Source organism: Periplaneta americana, chromosome 9, assembly GCF_040183065.1.
Source record: "Periplaneta americana isolate PAMFEO1 chromosome 9, P.americana_PAMFEO1_priV1, whole genome shotgun sequence".
Lineage (NCBI taxonomy): Eukaryota > Metazoa > Arthropoda > Insecta > Blattodea > Blattidae > Periplaneta > Periplaneta americana.
This window is the reverse complement of record NC_091125.1, coordinates 80,639,037-80,659,695: the sequence shown is the minus strand read 5'-3', so window position 1 is coordinate 80,659,695 and position 20,659 is coordinate 80,639,037. Positions and strand designations below refer to the sequence as shown.

At 34.7% G+C, this 20,659-nt stretch overlaps 1 protein-coding gene across 6 annotated transcripts; it reads left to right on the top strand.

Moving 5' to 3' along the window:
• The first annotated feature begins 1,049 nt into the window (after nucleotides 1-1,049).
• Nucleotides 1,050-15,530, top strand: LOC138706137 (uncharacterized). Of its 6 annotated transcripts, none has more exons than XM_069835124.1 (3): nucleotides 1,050-1,215; nucleotides 13,175-13,243; nucleotides 14,888-15,530. In XM_069835124.1, exons 1-3 carry the CDS (start codon nucleotides 1,065-1,067, stop codon nucleotides 14,998-15,000), a joined length of 333 nt encoding a protein of 110 aa, XP_069691225.1. In that variant the 5' UTR covers nucleotides 1,050-1,064; the 3' UTR covers nucleotides 15,001-15,530. The 6 variants fall into 6 exon arrangements, 2 of the variants coding, with proteins under 2 accessions (XP_069691225.1, XP_069691226.1); XM_069835125.1 differs by lacking the exon at nucleotides 1,050-1,215 and adding an exon at nucleotides 1,564-1,629; XR_011333908.1 differs by lacking the exon at nucleotides 1,050-1,215 and adding an exon at nucleotides 7,647-7,727.
• Nucleotides 15,531-20,659: the final 5,129 nt, after the last annotated feature.

Below are 20,659 nucleotides of genomic sequence, written 5' to 3'. Positions count from 1 at the left end.
GAATTCAAATAATTGTGCACCAGGCTTGCAGAGGTGTATGTCGGAACAATGACGTAACTCTACCTGTCAGAATTACCGGCCGATCCTTCAAATATTTTATGTGGGAGAATGGTATTGGACGCGAATCAGTTTGCTGGAAGGGCTGGACGCTTAATTGGTTGTGAAGCTGCGTGTTACGTCACTCAGGTAATGAAGCCACCAATATCACACAACGTCTAACTTGCACAACTAATAATTCATGCAACGCTGTATGTTTCTGGAGTTTCAAATATGAAACGCTGTTCATCAGCTGGAATATAAACGCACTTCTATTGTAAAATGATACCCACATAGACAATAGCAGTGATGAACTACGCAGGTTATGATTGATGCATTTCTGGGATTTCTCCACATGTTAGTTTTAATAGTATTGATTTAAAAGTGTCCATAATGTCTAAACTCATACGCGAATAGAATTTCAGATAAAATTAGACTTTATAATTAGCTATACGTGTTTAGTGGAGTGTATCTGCCAGCTATCAGAGGCGTTGTTTACATAAAGCGGTGTGTCAATGCCAGATAAAGTGCTGGTTCATTTTTTGGGACATGTACATTGTATCTTAACTTGTCTTAACTTAAGCCTTGGTTTTTCTGAAGCGACGCATGCGAGGTACGAGGCCCGTCTCTCACAAATCTGGACTACACGAGAGATAGTGAGTGGTTTCTACGTCATAAGACGCCGTACCCTTAGATATACGAAGATATGCTGAAAAGCAATGCTTCCTATCTTTTTGTCGCTATGAATATAGTTAAAATATTAGTGATAGTACATTGTATTCAGTGAACTTTCTGGTTTCAGTGACGCAAGTTTCGTATCTCTATCATTAGAGAGCTCTAAGTTATAATCTGAAGCATGGCGGCGTGAACCAGCACTATGTCGATGCGTCTGAAGCAGCGTGCTGTGATCGAGTTTTTAACAGCAGAAAATGCTTCCCCGATAGACATTCATCGGAGATTGAAGGCTCTTTATCATGATCAATCTGTCGACATGAGTACTCTGCGACGTTGGTCTGCTCGTGCTTGTAATGAACCTGGTGCAACTCTCAACCTGTGTGACAAAGGATGCAGTGGAATACCACATACTGAATCTGATGAACAGTGTCATTGAACTGGGGTGGTCACATACTGTAGATGATACTATATTTACTTTTGAAGCAGTAAATAATACTTTACATGGTAAGACAATTAAAATACAAATTTTCCCTCCAAAATCTTCAAGATTTTTGCAACCCTTGGATGGGTACATGTTAGGCAATATAAAATTATTGTAATTCGAAAGCTAGAAGAGTATTTCAGATATAAAATTATCTGTGAAAACATTACAGACACATTGTATGATAAGGGCTTCATAATGACATTTATTTATGTTGTATATCAACAGTTTCATCCACCTGTCCCGAAAGACATGCAAATATATGCGTGGTAGATGTGTGGATATGTGACGGAGAAACATGTGAGAAACTGTGTGTGTGCGTGTGCGTGTGTTTTTTTACAGAAGAGTGTGAAAACCAGCCTATAAAAAAATGTCTGTACTTTTCAATGGCTCTTTGTCCCGACCACTTCATTTCGAATCCAGCTATCATATTTAAGGTGAGTAATAGAGTTAATACATATTTTAAATTCAAATTGAATTTGTATTTCAGTAGGAGTACTCTAATAATGTGAGTTAAGAGAAAAGGAAAATAGACTAGAGCATTAATGCAGGAGCTGTGATACGGTGTCGCGGAACTATGAGGATCCGAGTGCGCACAAGAACCGGCATAAGTAGCATTGATTTTCAAGTCATATTTCGAACGAGGAGAAAGCGAAACGAACGACTATCACCACATTCCTTAACGAACGAAAATTTGCTTAAATATGCATTTTCATTAAATTCGAGATATACAACCTGGGATGGTTCCTTGTTAGCCTATCTTGATAAACTAATCTATTCTAGTTGTTTACTCATACATAATTAACTGTCGTTTCTGTACTTCTTCCATAAAACTGGTACTGTGTTTTTCATAACACAGAATACTAACTCATATCATGGCTGTCAACATTTCAGTTAGGTGAACTAATATATTGTGGAATATACAATCACGTACCAGTTATCATCACAGTAAACCAACTTATATTCAGTCCTAACTCCTGCTGGGATTCAACCTAACCAAGGCCATGAGTATCCAGCAAAGAAGTGGCATGTTGTCATGCAATAAATTTGTTTCAAAGCCTCTACGGCAAAACTAGTTCCCGATTTTCAGATTACAAACGTTTTATGGAGCGCTGATCAATAACTCGGTACAAACAGCGACACCGTAACCAACATTAAAATAATTCGACTTTTTAACTTACAGTAGTATCTATACCGGTATGAGGTGATAAAAATGAATTGCTAGAGTTTCCATATTTATGTGACTTTTGTGATTTTAAAATAATTCCAATGTCAAAACAGAACTTCTAACGTTTACTCAGCGCAAATCTGAACTTATATCTTTCTTATGGAGGAGTAATATGAATTGTTACTCTTCTGTCGGTAACTGTTAGATGGAGATTAACATTTAAATAGTGACGTTACAAAGAAGAAGCTGTTTATAATACCTACAAAATTTTTCGTCATCATAAATTTCAGAGCTAGACGATAAAAATGAGTATATCTGGCAATTTCCTCCGGAGATGTCAGGAATGTGTTACAGCAAAGGGACATTATTTTCAATACCTCTTATTATATATGCATCAACTGAATATTGATATACGTAAGCTATTCATCATCCTCAATCGTCTACATACTACATCAAGGCTGAACAGCGACAGATCAATTCTGCAATGCTTGGGAAAAGTGGCATAAGTCAGTTTCCACAAAATTTTTTTATTAATTTATTCACAACTTACGGAACATCTGCTTGCTTGGGAAAAGAGACATAAGTATTTCTTTCATTACAATAATTCATACAGAAGAAAATCAAATCGACATAAACCAGTGTAAAGACAGTTTTTTTCCTTCTCCCGTAAAATTAACATTTTTGACTCGTGCCACTTTTCCCGAGCACTACAGAATTAATCTCCAAAGAAATATATCTTTATTTTGTTTAATTTTTTTAATAAATCTATAATTTTTCCTTCAATTGAATGGATATCCTACATGCCCATCATCTTTTTTTCCTTAGAATATCTCCAGACTAGTAATTAAATTATGTTTAACATATTTCCTGATGCCGAAAATATTGAGATTTTTAAGCAATCTTGTTTCTTTATTTCGCCCATTTTCTTGCAATTCGCACTCCAATCCATATGCTAAGTCTTATTCATATCCCTTATTAACTTCCTACTCCACGTAATATGTAAGTCTATATTTTACTTCTGTGAAAATTGTAAGGCGTAATCGTTATTTTATTCATTTTGGGAAGTCTTATCTTACAAAACAACTTTTCGAGTGATTTTATATTTGCTTTACAGAAATACTTGACCATGTTTATTTAATAACTATTACGTATTAAGTAAACGCTTAAATAAAGGAAGCTTATAGGTATTAAATACCGAATAAGACGTCCAAGAGCTAAATTAATTAATTCTATTAGCTTGAAATTGAAAAAATGGACACGAAATTAGAAAGCTTTTCAATGTTTAATTGCAATACTTAATTTGCATAATATATACTACTATTTTAAAACAGCAACATAAGATGTAGATCGTTTCATAAATATTGTCCCTTCGAAGCGTTCTAACAACGAAAGTAAGATTGAAACTTGTCACTATTTGTTACTGATCACCTCATGTGGATATGACAATTGAGACTGTATACAAAAAAAAGTCGAGAAAAAGTCTCAAATTAAATAAATAGAACCGAAATTAAATTTTGAAATAAAGTTAAATAATATTAATTATAATATAAATATAAAAATCATAAATAAAAAACATAAGAACTAGGTGAAGTACACTAGTACAGTGAGTGAAATAAATAACAAAAGTAGTGTTTCACTAGAAAGACATAACAACCAATTACAATAAAATAGATTAGTACCTTAGTAACATGATTAAGATAATAAAATTGACAGAAAATGTCTAGCTAACTATGTTTTCTACTTCAGGAAATGAATTGGGGCGACTAAGATGGTGACCGAATTCATGAAAATAAATTATGATATGTGTCCTCCTTCTGTAGTCTTAAAATGGCAACTATATTTAGGCTGTACGTAGAGATAACTATCCAGAATACAAAACTCACAGATGAGATTCTCAAAGAACATAAAGAAATGCAAAAGATTCCGGAATTAAAAATAATATTACAAGCCGCACTACTGAATCTAACAGCTATAAAATCAGTGTCATCAAATGACAAGATATTCTTTCATTACACCAGGGCTGGGCACATTACGTGAATCTGAGAAATGAGCGCTGTGTGCTTTAAAGAGCGGTTCTTGGGAGCGCTGTGACGTATGCATACTGTACGTCATTCAGTGTCGGTGCAGTGGTGACTCTGCAGTATGATTTCGAACTTTGAAGACGGAGCTTCCGTTCTTACATTAAAGCGGCCCCCTACTCCCAATGCGTTTAATGTATCATAGAAGGAGGAATTCTTTTTCGTAGAGAGCAGTGGATTAGCAAAGTGTTTAATTTGTTATAAAACAGTCCAACTGATTAAGGAGTTCAATATCCAACGGCATTATTCTTTACAACATGCTACTGAATATGACAAATATGTTGGTAATGAACGCCATAAATTAATACCACAACTTAAATAAAATGTTTCTCAGGTACATTATATTAGAGTATCTATTTGATATTTATATTGCATTATAAGTTATAATACATTTAGTAATATATAATTTTAAATTATACAAGTATTATGTTATATCATAGTATAGTATATTACAGGTGATGATATATCATATCATATATCTAACATCATATTATACTTATATTATATTATATTATATTATATTATATTATATTATATTATATTATATTATATTATATTATATTATATTATATTATATTATATTATATTATTATGTATTAACAGGATGACAATAATGCACTTAGTGAATCGGCTATGAGAATTAGCTACAAAAGTTGCCACGAAATTGCAAAGGAATTGAAAACATTCAACGAAGGTAACTTCATCAAGCGATGTTTAATTATATTGGCAGATGAACTCTGTCCACAGCAAGTAGGGGAAGTGGAAGCCATACGCCTGTCTCGTAGAACCGTGTTGAGGAGATTGCAGTATGTGCGTATTGGTTATGTAAATAAGCCTATTGATTTGTGTGTGTGCATAGAGCGAAGTTTATTTCATTAAATTAATAAGAGTGTTATAAAGTTTGTACTGTACAATGGATTGATGTAATATCCTTATAAACTATTATGTTCTGACAGACTGAATGACAAGAACAACCATGGCTCTTGTTATATTAATGCAGGGAAAGTAGCTGTAATGCGAGTCCGCCACTGCGTGAGCGTTCTGCTCTGGCTTGGAATTGAAGTGCCTTGCGGAGCGAGAGCAGCTCTGGCTCGCTAAATGGATCCGCTCTCATGCCCGGCCCTCCATTACACTATGCATGTTATGTGCCTTTCAACAATTAAATTATTTTAGCATGCTACAAATGATATTACGATTTATATTTTATATTCTTGAATGACCACTCACATACATAGATATATTGTATATAAGAAGACAACTTTCGTTTTATGGATTACACATAAATTATATTAATTATATGGATTAATTTTGCATAAAATCACATAAGACATCTATTCTCACGTTGAAACCATTTCTTTTAAGTCACGAGTGTTGTTACTTTTAAAGTAATGTAAACTTCGTGAGATGTAATGCTATATATTGACATTGTAAGCATATTCCTTTTCTAAATATGCTAACCAGCAGTACTATCAATCGGACCATATAAAACCATTCTTGCTATCTAAAATTACCACGTTTCAGAGTAAATAACTAGCAGATAATCATTTAAGAAAGGAGGACCTTACCTTCTCTCCTTGCGTAGTCTTCAGTATTTGGAACTGCAAAACAAATGTACAGTAAATTAGAAATTGAATTTAAAATTGATTCCATATAATAACAATAATAATAATAATAATAATAATAATAATAATAATAATAATAATAATAATAATAATACATATATATGTATATATAAATTACTTATTTTTCGTTTGACAACGCTTCAGCTTATTCTATGTAACAAAAAAACTATGAAGAAAATGGTACCTTTCTTTTTCTGTGAAACTTCATTGTGTGTATTTGATTTCAAACAGCATCCATTAACTTTCTCCCAAACTTCTTATATTTCATTACAATTATTGCTAATCAAATAGACGAGTAGGCACCAAATATGAACAAAATCGTCAAACATTTTGGGATAAATTCCTGTCCTGTATTAATGATTCCGATAACACATTGTGATAAAAATTCCGAAATCAGATTTTACAATACCATAATCCTGTTCTAATATATTTCATACAGAGTTAATTAATCGAACTAGTTTCTTGGGAATAACAAATTCAATAACAGTATTATAAAAAAAACTTCTCTCTTAATCGAATCACATGCTCCTTTTCAATCTACGAATAATTGATGTACTGTGCCCTTATACTCCCATTTTTTTCCTCCATTATTTTGTCCAATACAAAAAGTCTTATTAATAGTCTATCTATTACGCCTAAAACCGATAATTTAATCTACATAAGGAATTAATCTTTCCAAAAGAATATTGACAAAATATTTGTACAACGTTAATAAAATATTCCCCGAAAGCTACTACTGTAAGTATTTTTCCTCTTTTTAAAGATAGATACGATTGTGGAATTCTTCCATTATTCTGATAAGTTACAATTCCCTCTTCCTAAATAGGAAGTAAATAATGATAATTTAATGTGTCTGCTGTAATAGTAAAATTTACCGTAACATATTTCATTACGATCACTAGCATCATCAAATTACTTTGAAACTTGTAACTTTTATGAAAATACAATCTACTATTAACTGTAGACTACATCAGAATTAGACTTTTAAGCTATCAACCACAAACTCTGGAAGAATTATTTAGTAAGTTCCCAGATGTATTATTGAGTAACCTAGAGCTTAAATTCACCGAAAGGACGTAGATACAAAAGTAAAAGTTAAATGGGAAACCTTTCCCCTTAGACGCCATGAAGAGCGTAAGAGTATTTGGAGAGTACAGATAGATCTCTATGACTTCAAGATCTCGACAGTACCTTGAGGTAGTGTAGATGCAACAGTATTAAATAAGTATTTCTTAACATTTTATATCGAGTCGGATGCCTTACATTCTTGTAGACTTCCAATCCAAATTCAAGACTCTGACACCGCTTCATGATGAGAATTAGGTGACGAGAACTGGAATTTATTATCAAATATTTCGCATTAGGAACATAAATCTGAGAAAATTTATTACGGTACATCCGTATGTTGTGTGTATTTACTGGTGAAAAATGTATTCCCTTGGATAGCTTTTGTTGCTTTGTGCAGCTTTTGTTTCCGTGTAGGCCTGCAGTCTGGAAATTCACAACTTATCGCAAGTAGACTGGAACCGGATGGACTCTGCATGTTTCGCTATTGAACTCATTATCGCTGTATAATGACGTGAGGAGGAAGTTTTAAATATTATATATCAGTATATATTTCGCAGTCAAATCATTCTATTGTTAATTTACCCGGGCTGAATTTTCAGGTAAGACAAAATACAACGATAGAGTTTCGATTCATTCTAGTATGACTTAAAGAATTTCAAGGGGACGTAGTGTAAGAAATATCCATTCCATCGACCATATCAACTGCTAGGAACATAATTATACTTCACTTGACACAAGGTGAAATAGATTAGTTACAAGTATAATTCGTTAAAATTATATAGGTAATGTAGGCCTAACTCCCTTCTGAAGGATGCACTGGAAGAAATAGTGAACGGGAGAGCAGAAGAAGGTATCAGATGATAGACGACATTAAGATATATATGGATCGTATGCGGAGACAAAGAGAAAGGCAGAAAATAAGAAAGACTGGAGAATGCTGGGTTTTCAGTGAAAAACCTGCCTTTTGAATGAATGAAAGTAGGCCTAATTACAAAATAAATTATAGAATTTTAAAATGAGACACATACGTCTAGCTTTTATTGTTAGTGATAGTTCCTTCTAAAATACTGCTTCCTAGTTGTTCCCTTATATAGAGAAAAAGTACTTATTAGCTGGATGCCGAACTCCTTGTGTGTGCATTATGAAAGTTGTGTAGAAGCTACGACTCCCAAAGCAGAGATATACAGAGCGGTCTATTACATTGTCTACGGCACTCGGCGGCAAGCGGGCCCGGCGTCAGCGCTTGTTATTCCCGGTGAACGGGGTCCGCTACAATCGCACGCTATTGTCTCTCTCTCTCTCTCTCTCTGTCCCTGCCTTCAAGGACACAGCACATGTTCAAATTGCTACTGATAGCTGCTCTTCAGTTGCCTATGAGCTCTGTTGATGTTGGTATTGACGTACGTAGACTTAGTTGAAGATTGTGGCTTAATATGGCACCACAAAAGTATACATTACAACAAAGGATTTTTTTCTTGTCGAGTGTTACTTGATAACGAAGAATCGTGGAACGGTGCGACGATATTTTGCAACGGAATTCCCTGGTGCTCCCGTTCCACATAGGACGATTATATTAAACATTGTAAAAAGTTTAGAGAAACGGGGTCAGTTCTCAATAAACATGGAAAAACTCGATTAGATACGAGAAAGGTTAGAAATTCTCCTCGAAAATATCTCCGCCGTTACTCACAAGAAACGGGTGTTTCGAAAACCACAGCATTTAGAGTCACTAAAAATCTTAAATTTAAGCCCTACAAAGTGGCAATAGTGCATGAATTACAGACTGGAGATAATGTGAATCGTGTGAAATTTTTGTAACTGGATTTAACAAAGTGTTTCCGATGACGTTGTGGATCCTACAGTAATTATTTTCTCAGAAGAAGCATAGTCTCACTTACATGGCCATGTTATAAAGTAAAACAATAGATATTGGACTACAGAAATCCTCATCTCATTCATGAAACTCCTTTACATGATGAGAAGTTTGGGATATGGTGCGCTACACATAGGATTATAGGCCCTATATTTTTTGACGATACAATCAATAGTGACAAATACAGAACACAAATATTCAACTCATTTTTTGAACAGTCGAGTGTCAGACTGCTTATTTCAAGATGATTCAGCAACTGCCTATGGAGAGAGTTATTTGTAGAGGATTATGGCCTCTCACTCCCCCGATTTGTCAGCAGTGATTTTTATTTATGGGTAAATCTAAAAAATAAAGTATACAAAGACAATCCGCACACAATCTGTGAGTTAAAAGACACTATTGTATGAAAATTAGCCTACAGAAGACGAACTTCACTTGTAAATGCTAATTTTCTCCAGAGATGTCACGAATGTGTATAATGTTTCACTGTTTTTCTCTTTCTTCCATATCTTAAATTTACTTTATTTTTGTGAAATCTGGTATGAAGTTAGATTAGTTGTATTTGTGATAATTAATGATAACAGTAGTAATAATAATAAAATTATTATTAGTAGTAGTAGTATTCTTTTTGTTTTCTTTCAAAATGCAAACTGTGCATATTTATAGCACAGACTAGTATATACATTCACGAAGCTTGAGTTTATGGGGGTACTAGAAACAAGAGACCGTGCAGGTGATATTTCGCATTGTCTGTAATGAGGTGTAGTAACGATCCTAGTGGTTAGCAACTATCTATGGATGCATATTTACTACGTATTATTTTAATATGTGTTCTTTTAGAGAGTAGTTGGATATAATCATAGGTGGGGGGGGGGGGCGAAACCTACAAAGTAGGACTTGTTTTAGGTACAAAGCACGTATGGTCAGAAGACCCGTACATTGTATTTTAGAGAAAACTATGATAATATAAAAATCTGTATGTATAATATTACTCAATAAATCCATCTATCTACTACGCATTGAGCTTCGTGACTGTATATACTAGACTGTGGTTATAGTATGAATGGCCGTACAGGCTCGTGCGAAGGATCTTGTGTGCATGAGTTTGTACAGGGACATCATTTTATTTTTACTAACATTTTTAATATTAATCTGGCTATACCTTTCTATTAACGATTGAAACAGGAAACACCGTTTGCTACCCCTTCCACGACTGGAGTAGGTATAGGAGGGAAGAAAAGTAGTTCATCCATTTATGTAAACTAAGAAATATCGCAATTTTGAATTTGATAATTTTTATTAGGTTTTTGTTTAATCAAAATACAGTACAGTATTAACACTTAGTGTTTTTACTCACGAATTGAGCTATCCATTCGAACGTATTAATTATGCAGTGTATATTGTACTGTTGCAGCGCATTAGCGTACAATATAGAGAATGAAGTTAAATTGAAAATTATCATATTATGGATATTTAAACACATTTTTGAAAATGGTGGCATTCATTTCGATACAGGCTTCAGTTCTTTTGTGCATATTATCACACTATAGACTATTGTACCTAATTCCAATTACCAGTTTCGTCCTTCGTACGAGTAACTCACGTTGAAATAATTCTGTACCTACTCTATAAAAGAGTACCTTACGTATTGTAAATTCAATCTTCACTTCTGCCCGATCCGATAAGATAAAATTACTCAGAAATGCTATCTACTGTCCGTTCTAGTGGTTTTGTCGCAGGGTCCTAGAAAGGGGGGGATCACGTGACAGTTAATTACTTAACGAGGCCCTTTTGTTTGAGTTATTTTAAACACTTGTGTAATATTACGTAGACGTCCAATTCCTAACAGAAATTAATGTTTTCAGAAAAGAGCTAAGATAGCCCAGCTACGAGACTTTACAGAGGAGTGAACAGAAGCAGGTGGGGGAAACCGGGATGCGACGTAGGCAAACGGACGACAGTACCTGTGCGAAAATATGATTCAATATTGAAAGCTCTTTCGTCACTGGAAAATGCGAACATATTTCTGGAACGTACTGTACTCACTCAGTACTGCTTACGCGCCCTCAGCTCTGTGTCGTGAACGGTTGGAAGTTTACTAGTAGAAGGGGTGGGAGTGAAGTACATTCAAAAACTCAGGTACAATAAAAATTGAAGTAAAAATAAAATGATATCCCTGTATTATTTTTTACCAATAAATGCACTTCTTTCATTCATTCATTCATTCATTCATTCATTCATTCATTCATTCATTCATTCATTCATTCATTCATTCATTCATTCATTCATTCATTCATTCATTTATTCATTCATTCATTCATTCATTTTAACGTTGAAATCAAAATATCATAAAAATGACAATTTATTAATGTAAAAGTAAAAATAGTGAAGAGCATTTGCAATAAAGAAATTACGTAGAATAATGAAACAATAAAGGTAGATAGTAATATGTAACAAGGCTGAGAAATAGAAATGGGACAGTGTTGGTGTTAATTATGTTAGCGGATTATAATTTAGAAATGATCAGATAATAAAATAATAACTTAGGTATAACATATGTAGTATTTCATTAGTATGTCAGTTTCAAAATGTGAGATGATTGAGCTTAAAACAGGTGATAATAGGAATAAATAAATTTGAATAAGATGCAACGACTTGAGTTGAAGCGAAGAACAATAAACTACTGTGTACAGGAGAAAAAATTATGTAGTGATGGTGAACTCAATAACTGAAATATAAAAGTTCACCCATAACTAAAATGTAGAGTTGGCTTACAAAAGAATGTCATAACCAGGCTTCGAGACTCGGGATCCGATACAATAAGTTTACTGTGCATGTACTATAGGTGTGGACTCACTGTAGGAAGTTAAAGGTAGAGATGTGCTGAGGTAACAACGTTGCTATTTAGAATAGAGTACGGTAGTATGGGGAAACACTCACATATGTACATTCTGAAAGTAAATATACATTACACAACGACAATGTCAAAAGAATGCGAAAAGCATTTACTGTATTCTCCTGTCTTTTATAAGCATTTGTGTTTAATTATACAAAGTGTTAATAGTGGAAATAAATATGTAGCAATTTCAATTTCTTCATTTATCCTATTGGTCGTCTTTAGGAAGTACAGTTACAGTACCAAATTGCGATATACTACAAGATACATTTTCAGTGTCTCAAACGTAAATCTTTTTCGGTTATCCGCCAAACACAGTTTGTACTGTGAAAAGCTCACGTGATAGGAGCAAAACGAAAAAAACCTAACATCATTGCAGTCTCTAAGAGACAGTCCTTTATTCTCGGGTGACTCTATGTCCACTAATTTGCTGTTTATATTACACAGTGATCCATATCAGTTACTTTTACGTCAAATTGATTTCCACTTCTATTTTACACGTTCAGTAACCGATGTACTTGGTGTCTTATTAATTCTCTGTGTCATTTCCTCAACTAATTTGAGGGCTTCTGGCATCTCTTGCTCTGAATTTTCTAACCGTGTAATAGTTTCAGACACAGTTTGAAAATAGATTTATATGAAAAGCAAATTATTCCTCAGAACTTTCAAATCCGAGCGTTTTCCTTTGCGTATTTGTTGGCATTCATTCTACAGTACCCCCATCCACTGTACGGTTTACCACTCAGTACTCCGTTATGCGGATTTCTCACTGAACTGCTCTATCGGGTCCGAAGTCTCGAATCCTGGTCATAACATAATACCACATAAATACTGGCAATGTAAATAGTCCTGAGTATATGTCGGCGCGTAAGGAGAAAGATTGAAGGGAGGGAACCATGTGATTGTAACGTGACCGGACCCGTGGAAGACATTACTCTTCAAAACATAATTTAATATGAATTACAGTATGTTCTATGTGTTTAATATAATGTAGCATTTGCAGTATTCAAAATTCTATCAAAATATACTATCAAAACTTCTTAACCTTACAATATCTTACTTTTATCAACTACTGATAAGAGGCTGTTTAAAAAGTACAAAACAATAATAAACCGTTAGAATAATTCTCAATATATTTTACCTTTTTACTTCAACATTCAAGTTGTTAACCATAGCAGAAGACACTATCTTCATTATTATATAAGGAGTTTTATCGTGAATGAATGTTTATTTATAATCTTTTTCTTTAAGAGTCTCACGTTTAATTGTGTTTACAGGAAAATCGCTGTTACGTCAACATGAGAGCTACGGTAGTCTTCATTATCTTCTTGCTGCTAATTGCTCAGGTAAGACTACTAGCTTACCTGGTACACAAGTGTGCGATGAACAAGAATGCAGCGAGAATAACTGATCACGTGGCACCGTGTTGTGAGAATTATGACATTCGTTTGCAGTTTATAGGCTGGGACCCAATATTTGGTGGAAAGAATCGCAATTTCATGCCATGACTGTAATGCAAAAACTAGAGCTCAACTGGAAATTTAAATGCCATTTTCGAATTCAGTGGCCCCGAAGTAGTCACGAATACCTATTCCCATTTCCATTACATTTTACGTGTTGAATAATGCCTAATTATAATTGTCCCTTCATTCTTTCGTGGCAAAATATCACATATGATGTTCAAAATGTAACCTTGAATTATTTGGAGTAAATCAATATTTTAGTATGAGGGTGTTTGAAAAGTAATTCCTCCTAATGTTTTGTGTTATTGTTACCAAATTTCGGAGTACTAGCTGCCATACATTCTACTCCGTTAACTCATGCTTAACTGACGCAAGTTTTGTATCTCTGCCGCTGGAGAGCTCTAAATTATAGTCTGGAACAGAGTCCGTGGATACCCAGAGTAGCGCAATCGGCAGCCATTGTTATTCCATTTCAACAAGCTTGGGCTAGAAACATTTAAATTAACACTCAATTTAGGCCGGTATCCGTGGCTCTTAAAATTAAAAATATTTGATTTTGATATAGGCTACATAAGCTACATTCATTCCCTATAAAACTGTATAAGTCAAATAGCGCGCGCTGGAATAACAATGGCTGATTTGTCGGCATTTCCGGCGCAAAGGATTGCGGTATTCTGGATATCCACGGACTCTGGTCTGAAACGTGGCGTCATGTAACAGCACTGAAGCAGCGTGCTGTGATAAAGTTTCTGACGGCAGAAAATGTGGCCCCCTATTGATATTTATCGGTAGAATGAACGCTGTTTATGGAGATGGATGTGTAGACATCAGTGCTGTGCGACATTGGTCTGTTCGTGCTTGTAATGAACCTGGTGCCACTCTCAATTTTTGTGACTAAGGACTGAGCGTGTGCAGGCAATAATCGCAGAAGTGGATTCCGAAAACTTTGTGCACGACGGGACTTGGTTTCACTGTCTTCTCCATACAGTCCGGATAATGGTGCCATCAGATTTTTATCTATTCCCAAAACTTAAAGAACACCTGAGAGGTCTGCACTTTGATTTTGACAATGCAGTGCAGACACTTTGTTTCACTGTCTTTGATTATCCTCCATACAGTCTCGATCTGGTGTTATCGTCAGCTGTCAGCTGTTCCCTAAACTTAAAGAACACGTGAGAGAACCGTTCCTTGATTCTAACGATGTAGTGCAGACAGAAGTAAGGCTGTGATTCGGTCGTCAAAGTGAAATTTTCTACAGTGACGGTATCAAGAAATTGTCTCCCGTTTGAAGAGATGTGTTGATTGCCAGGGCTACTATGTGGGGAACTAATTAGATGAATTTCAACAATAACATTGTTGAAGGTTAACACTTTTTCCTTTACTCAAATAACTATAGTCATTTTCAAATAAAAAATTAGGGGACAAAACTTTTCAAAACTAACCTCGTATTCGATATTAATTAAATTGCCAAAGGGTCGAATATTTTCGGCCACAGTATACGTATTCATGAATGCTTCATTGTTACAGGTGGCTATTTCCGAAGGAAAGCATCATCACCATCATCACCACCACTTTTGGAAAAAACTGGAACGTGGATTGGGCACAGTCGGCAAAATATTTTTTGGACGATAAGGAGCTGAAATTGTAGGTTTTACAGTTTGTTGGACGAATGCTTAAAGAACGAATTTGAGAAATTTTTATTGCTTCAATTTTGTATCTGTGCGATTAGGTACCAAAATAGATACCCGAGTCATGGACTCTTTGTAGTGAACACCCGAGTGTTAGCGATTCAACAACGGCATTTGCAGAACTATAATATTTTGAGTGCATTGCTGTCAGATTCTATAACATAAAAATTGTTTTGCTGTTATTATCTATAGTTTATCTACACTAATTTCGTACTACAAATTTATGGCTATACAAATAACTCTTTTAAAATGACATTTAAGGTAGTTTAAATCCGGAGTAGCCTAATACTTTTTAAAACGAAGATACTTCAGATACTTAAAGCGTATATACACATATTCCTTCACCATAAACTCCGCATAATGTTAATTAATACGTATCAAATAATTACAAATGTGTATTATGTTCGATTTCTCCATTCGTGTGGAAATCATTCAGGCATGTATTCTAGCACAATTCCGAACAATAAATTTTTAATAAATTATTCTGTGCTCTTGTTATTTGAAATGTTGTTAGAAAGTTGAGTAACAAAAAAATTAATTTCTTTTACATGTAAATGTTCCTAGCACTTATAGGTTTTATCTGTTAAAATCTTATTGCGTTGGCATTTTCTTCATTAAAATACAACAGGTGTATGATGTAACTATCACCCGGTATCAAATATAATATCTGCAGTATTATGCTATAGTTCTGAGAATTCAACTTTGTACCATAATCTCTAGTCAAATCTGAAAGATATTGCACTCATATTTAGAAATAGGAAAAGCAAGAAAACGCAGAATTGAGCTGGCAGTGGTATTGCGATATATATTACTGTTAATATTATACATTCGAGATTTATATAAGGGTATAAAGGAATTTAAGAACGGATATCAGTCAAGGGTAAACGTGATCAAGGATGAGAATGGTGACTTGCTTGCAGACTCTTCATCAATCCTAAACAGATGGAAAAACTATTTTGCGCAACTACTAAATGTACATTGGCCAAATAGAAATGATCGGGACGATATTGAAATACAAACTGCTGAGCCATTTATACCCGAACCCACGATTTCAGAAGTCGAAATTGCGATAGAAAATCTGAAAAAGTACAAGTCTCCAGGTATCAATCAAATTCCAGCAGAATTAATACAAGAGGGTGGAAGTGCATTATATAGCGAAATTTATAAACTTGTACTTGCTATTTGGGAAAAGGAAATTGTACCAGAACAATGGAAGGAGTCCATAATTGTACCTATTTTTAAAAAGGGGAACAAAACCAACTGTGGTAACTTTCGAGGAATATCACTTTTGTTGACGTCGTACAAAATTTTGTCCAATATTCTTTTGAGGAGATTAACTCCGTACGTAGATGAAATTATTGGGGATCATCAGTGCGGTTTTCGGCGTAATAGATCGACTATTTATCAGATTTTTTGTATTCGGCAGATAATGGAGAAAAAATGGGAGTATAAGGGTACAGTACATCAGTTATTCATAGATTTCAAAAAGGCATATGACTCGGTTAAGAGGGAAGTATTATATGATATTCTTATTGAATTTGGTATTCCCAAGAAACTAGTTCGATTAATTAAAATGTGTCTCAGTGAAACATACAGCAGAGTCCGTATAGGTCAGTTTCTATCTGATCCTTTTCCAATTCACTGCGGGCTAAAGCAGGGAGATGCACTATCACCTTTACTTTTTAACTTCGCTTTAGAATATGCCATTAGGAAAGTTCAGGATAACAGGCAGGGTTTGGAATTGAACGGGCTACATCAGCTTCTTGTCTATGCAGATGACGTGAATATGTTAGGAGAAAATACACAAACGGTTAGGGAAAACACGGAAATTTTACTTGAAGCAAGTAAAGCGATCGGTTTGGAAGTAAATCCCGAAAAGACAAAGTATATGATTATGTCTCGTGACGGGAATATTGTACGAAATGGAAATATAAATATTGGAGATTTATCCTTCGAAGAGGTGGAAAAATTCAAATATCTTGGAGCAACAGTAACAAATGTAAATGACACTCGGGAGGAAATTAAACGCAGAATAAATATGGGAAATGCGTGTTTTTATTCGGTTGAGAAGCTCTTATCATCCAGTCTGCTGTCCAAAAATCTGAAAGTTAGAATTTATAAAACAGTTATATTACCGGTTCTTCTATATGGCTGTGAAACTTGGACTCTCACTCTGAGAGAGGAACATAGGTTAAGGGTGTTTGAGAATAAGGTGCTTAGGAAAATATTTGGGGCTAAGCGGGATGAAGTTACAGGAGAATGGAGAAAGTTACACAACACAGAACTGCACGCATTGTATTCTTCACCTGACATAATTAGGAACTTGAAATCCAAACGTTTGAGATGGGCAGGGCATGTAGCACGTATGGGCGAATCCAGAAATGCATATAGAGTGTTAGTTGGGAGACCGGAGGGAAAAAGACCTTTAGGGAGGCCGAGACGTAGATGGGAGGATAATATTAAAATGGATTTGAGGGAGGTGGGGTATGATGATAGAGACTGGCTTAATCTTGCACAGGATAGGGACCGATGGCGGGCTTATGTGAGGGCGGCAATGAACCTTCGGGTTCCTTAAAAGCCATTTGTAAGTAAGTATTATACACATTAAGAAATTATATTATCGTTGTTCATTCCTATTATCAGATTATATGATGTAAAAGATTTGTAATTATTGTATGAGCCGGGCATGTTGCTTGAAACATGCATAGAAGAAGAAGAAGAAGAAGAAGAAGAAGAAGAAGAAGAAGGAGAAGCAGAAGAAGAAGAAGAAAAATACCAAATAATCCATTGATACTATAAACTAGTAGACACAGATAAAATGAAGTATAGTAACATAATCATAAGAGGGACTAATTGAGAATGAAATATTTTATCAAACACTTAGAAAAAAACATCATTCCCACTTTTACAGATAACCAGCTCATCCTTCGCTGAGAAAATTCACGGGTCCAGAAACTGTGTTTTTCTTAAATGATCACTTAAAATAAAACTGCTTACAGTGAATACAAACCCCCACCAACGACAAAGAATTTAAGTTAGTGAGCTTAATTTTCATTTTCTTTCAATTTGTCTCTCGTATAAATACGAAAATTATCACATAGTGTACAAGCAAGTTAGTAACCTTCAATTTTCCCACAATAATTGACTGTAAATAGGCCTAGATTATTAAAGCGAACTATACAAAGAATGTGAAAAAAGGAATGAAATTCTGTACCTTCATTACGGTATAGGCCTATAGTTAAATAATTAAAGAAAATATCAGTTGCTTTGAAAAAAAAAGTAGCCTATCTACAATTCTATTACCTATTATTGGAGAAAAATTCGTTCCGTCGCCGGGAATCGAACCCTAGATCTCTCAGTTCTGCGAGCTGAGCGCTCTTTCCATCTGAGCTATACCGGGACCCGATTGACGGAGCCGGCAGAACTCTCCTCCTTTGCATCATCTACAGCAGCGGTCATTGGAACACTGCACTCTTGGGCTAGCGTTCCTTACCCGCGGACAAGATACTGTACTAGCGTGAATTCGTGGCTGCTGGCGGGTATGCTATCTCTCTATCCCTTGTGCACGTCGGAGCATATTTCCTTACCTTCCATGCACTCTACCCATTTCAGCGAGTGCTGACGACCACTGATCTGAATAGGTATCTACAATGTTGTTATTAGTGTGTTTTTGTATGACTGACGAAGTTATTTTGGGTAGCCTTTAACTTTCGTTTTTTCCAAACTGTAAGTCTCATTACTCTATGAAATCGAATTTTATATATTGCACGAATGACTTCATAGCTCGGTTTGTTTTATGGTGAAGTAAGTGAAGGTCCGATGACCTTAACTGCACCCAAGTAAATAATTCTAAATCCAAAATGTCTCCAAGATAATTCTAAGGTTTCATTAAAAATATCAAGTTTTAAGAAATTTTATCAGAATTTTCGATTTTTCGTTACGAAAAGTTTTCAGTTAAAAAAGAGGAACAATATAGTATATTGTTACAAAAACTGATAAAAAGTCTTACGAATTTTAAACATACTATATTTATATACAAAGTTCGCAATAGGAACTTTCTTCAGCATAATTTTACACTTAGATTAGTCCATTTTGCAACACTTTGGACTTCTGAAGAGAATAATAATTTAATTTGAATTAAATAGTAATAGATCAGAAGAAACTACTGCAAACTAGAAATAGGACAGGACATATAAAACACAATGTTTCAGTATTGGGGACATTGAAAAGTTTTTTTTTTCTTTTCTCGGAATGACATATTTTTCGGCATCGTTGACAATGAGAAAGCGATTACGAGATTCGCGTCTGTCTGTTTCGCCCAGTCATTCGTCGGTGTAGAGCGATTTCTCCAAGCGTTTAACATGATTTCATAATTTAAATAATATGACACTTACCTAGATATTAGTGTTAATGGAAAAAAGGTAATGAATATATTTTAAAAAGTAATAATAATAATAATTGCAGTATAACAATAAAAAATATAACTCCAAAAAAAAATTCTGTCCACTTAAAATATTTCTAAATAACTTAATTCTTAACGAATGAGGACTAAGATTATTCCTGATTTCCAACGGCAGCGAATTCGAGCAGCGAGCCATGCCTATTAACAAAGAACTTGAGTATAGAGATGTCTGATGACTTGGCAATGATAGCAACACATTGTGCTGCGAACGTGTATTACGATTATGATGTGATTATAGGTACATTATTTATTACTAGAAGCAGAAACCTGTCCATTTTGCACTCGGTTTCAAAACGAACTGCGATATTGCACGGCAGAATAAGATAATTATGCGATACATATTTTTAAATATTCCTTCCGATAAAACTCGAGTTGAATTTTTTTCTTCTGAATTCCAACTAGGCCTAAGATATGAGGCTATCAAATGCAAAACTCGCCTTATCCAGGTAAAGTGATTTGTCAGAAAACAGGAAATCCGTTATGGATATGGACAGTTTTGCATTTAATACTAGTTTTCTGAGCTCTATGGAAGAGGAATTAGACAAGATTTCACAAACCGACTATATCAGTAGATAGAGAGCTGCAAGTAGTACAACATCCCATATGTAATTTTTTTTTTGATAAGCCGAGTTTTGCATTTCATAGCCTCATATGTATTTCAAGGTAAGCTACTTTACTTTCGTATCAGCTATTTCAGCACAAGGAAAACTTGACGTAATGATTTTGAAATAGTAAAGTGAGACACATAAACTTTGAAAGAACGAGCGTTATTAATGCCAAAGTGAGCCCATTAAAAAATCGCATCACTGGCAAAAGATAGAGGTTGTATATAACTGCCCATATCAGAAAGATGTTACACAAAAACGTACCAATTTCAAAGTATAAATATATAACCCAAGTATTTCTTGTGAGTAATTCATCCACACGTTTAACTTTAATAATGAAACAACAATCCTTTCCAATGTCCAGATGGATACCACCCTTCCAACTAAATCCCAAATTCTTGGGATAAATTGAATCGACCTCGAGGAATTTCAAAAGGTCTTAGATGACTTATTTGAAAAAATGATATGCAGTATAGCCTTGATTCCGTGCCTTCCGTGCCAAAGACAGGACATTTTGTGTTCCGGTGCCAAACTTCAGATAGCT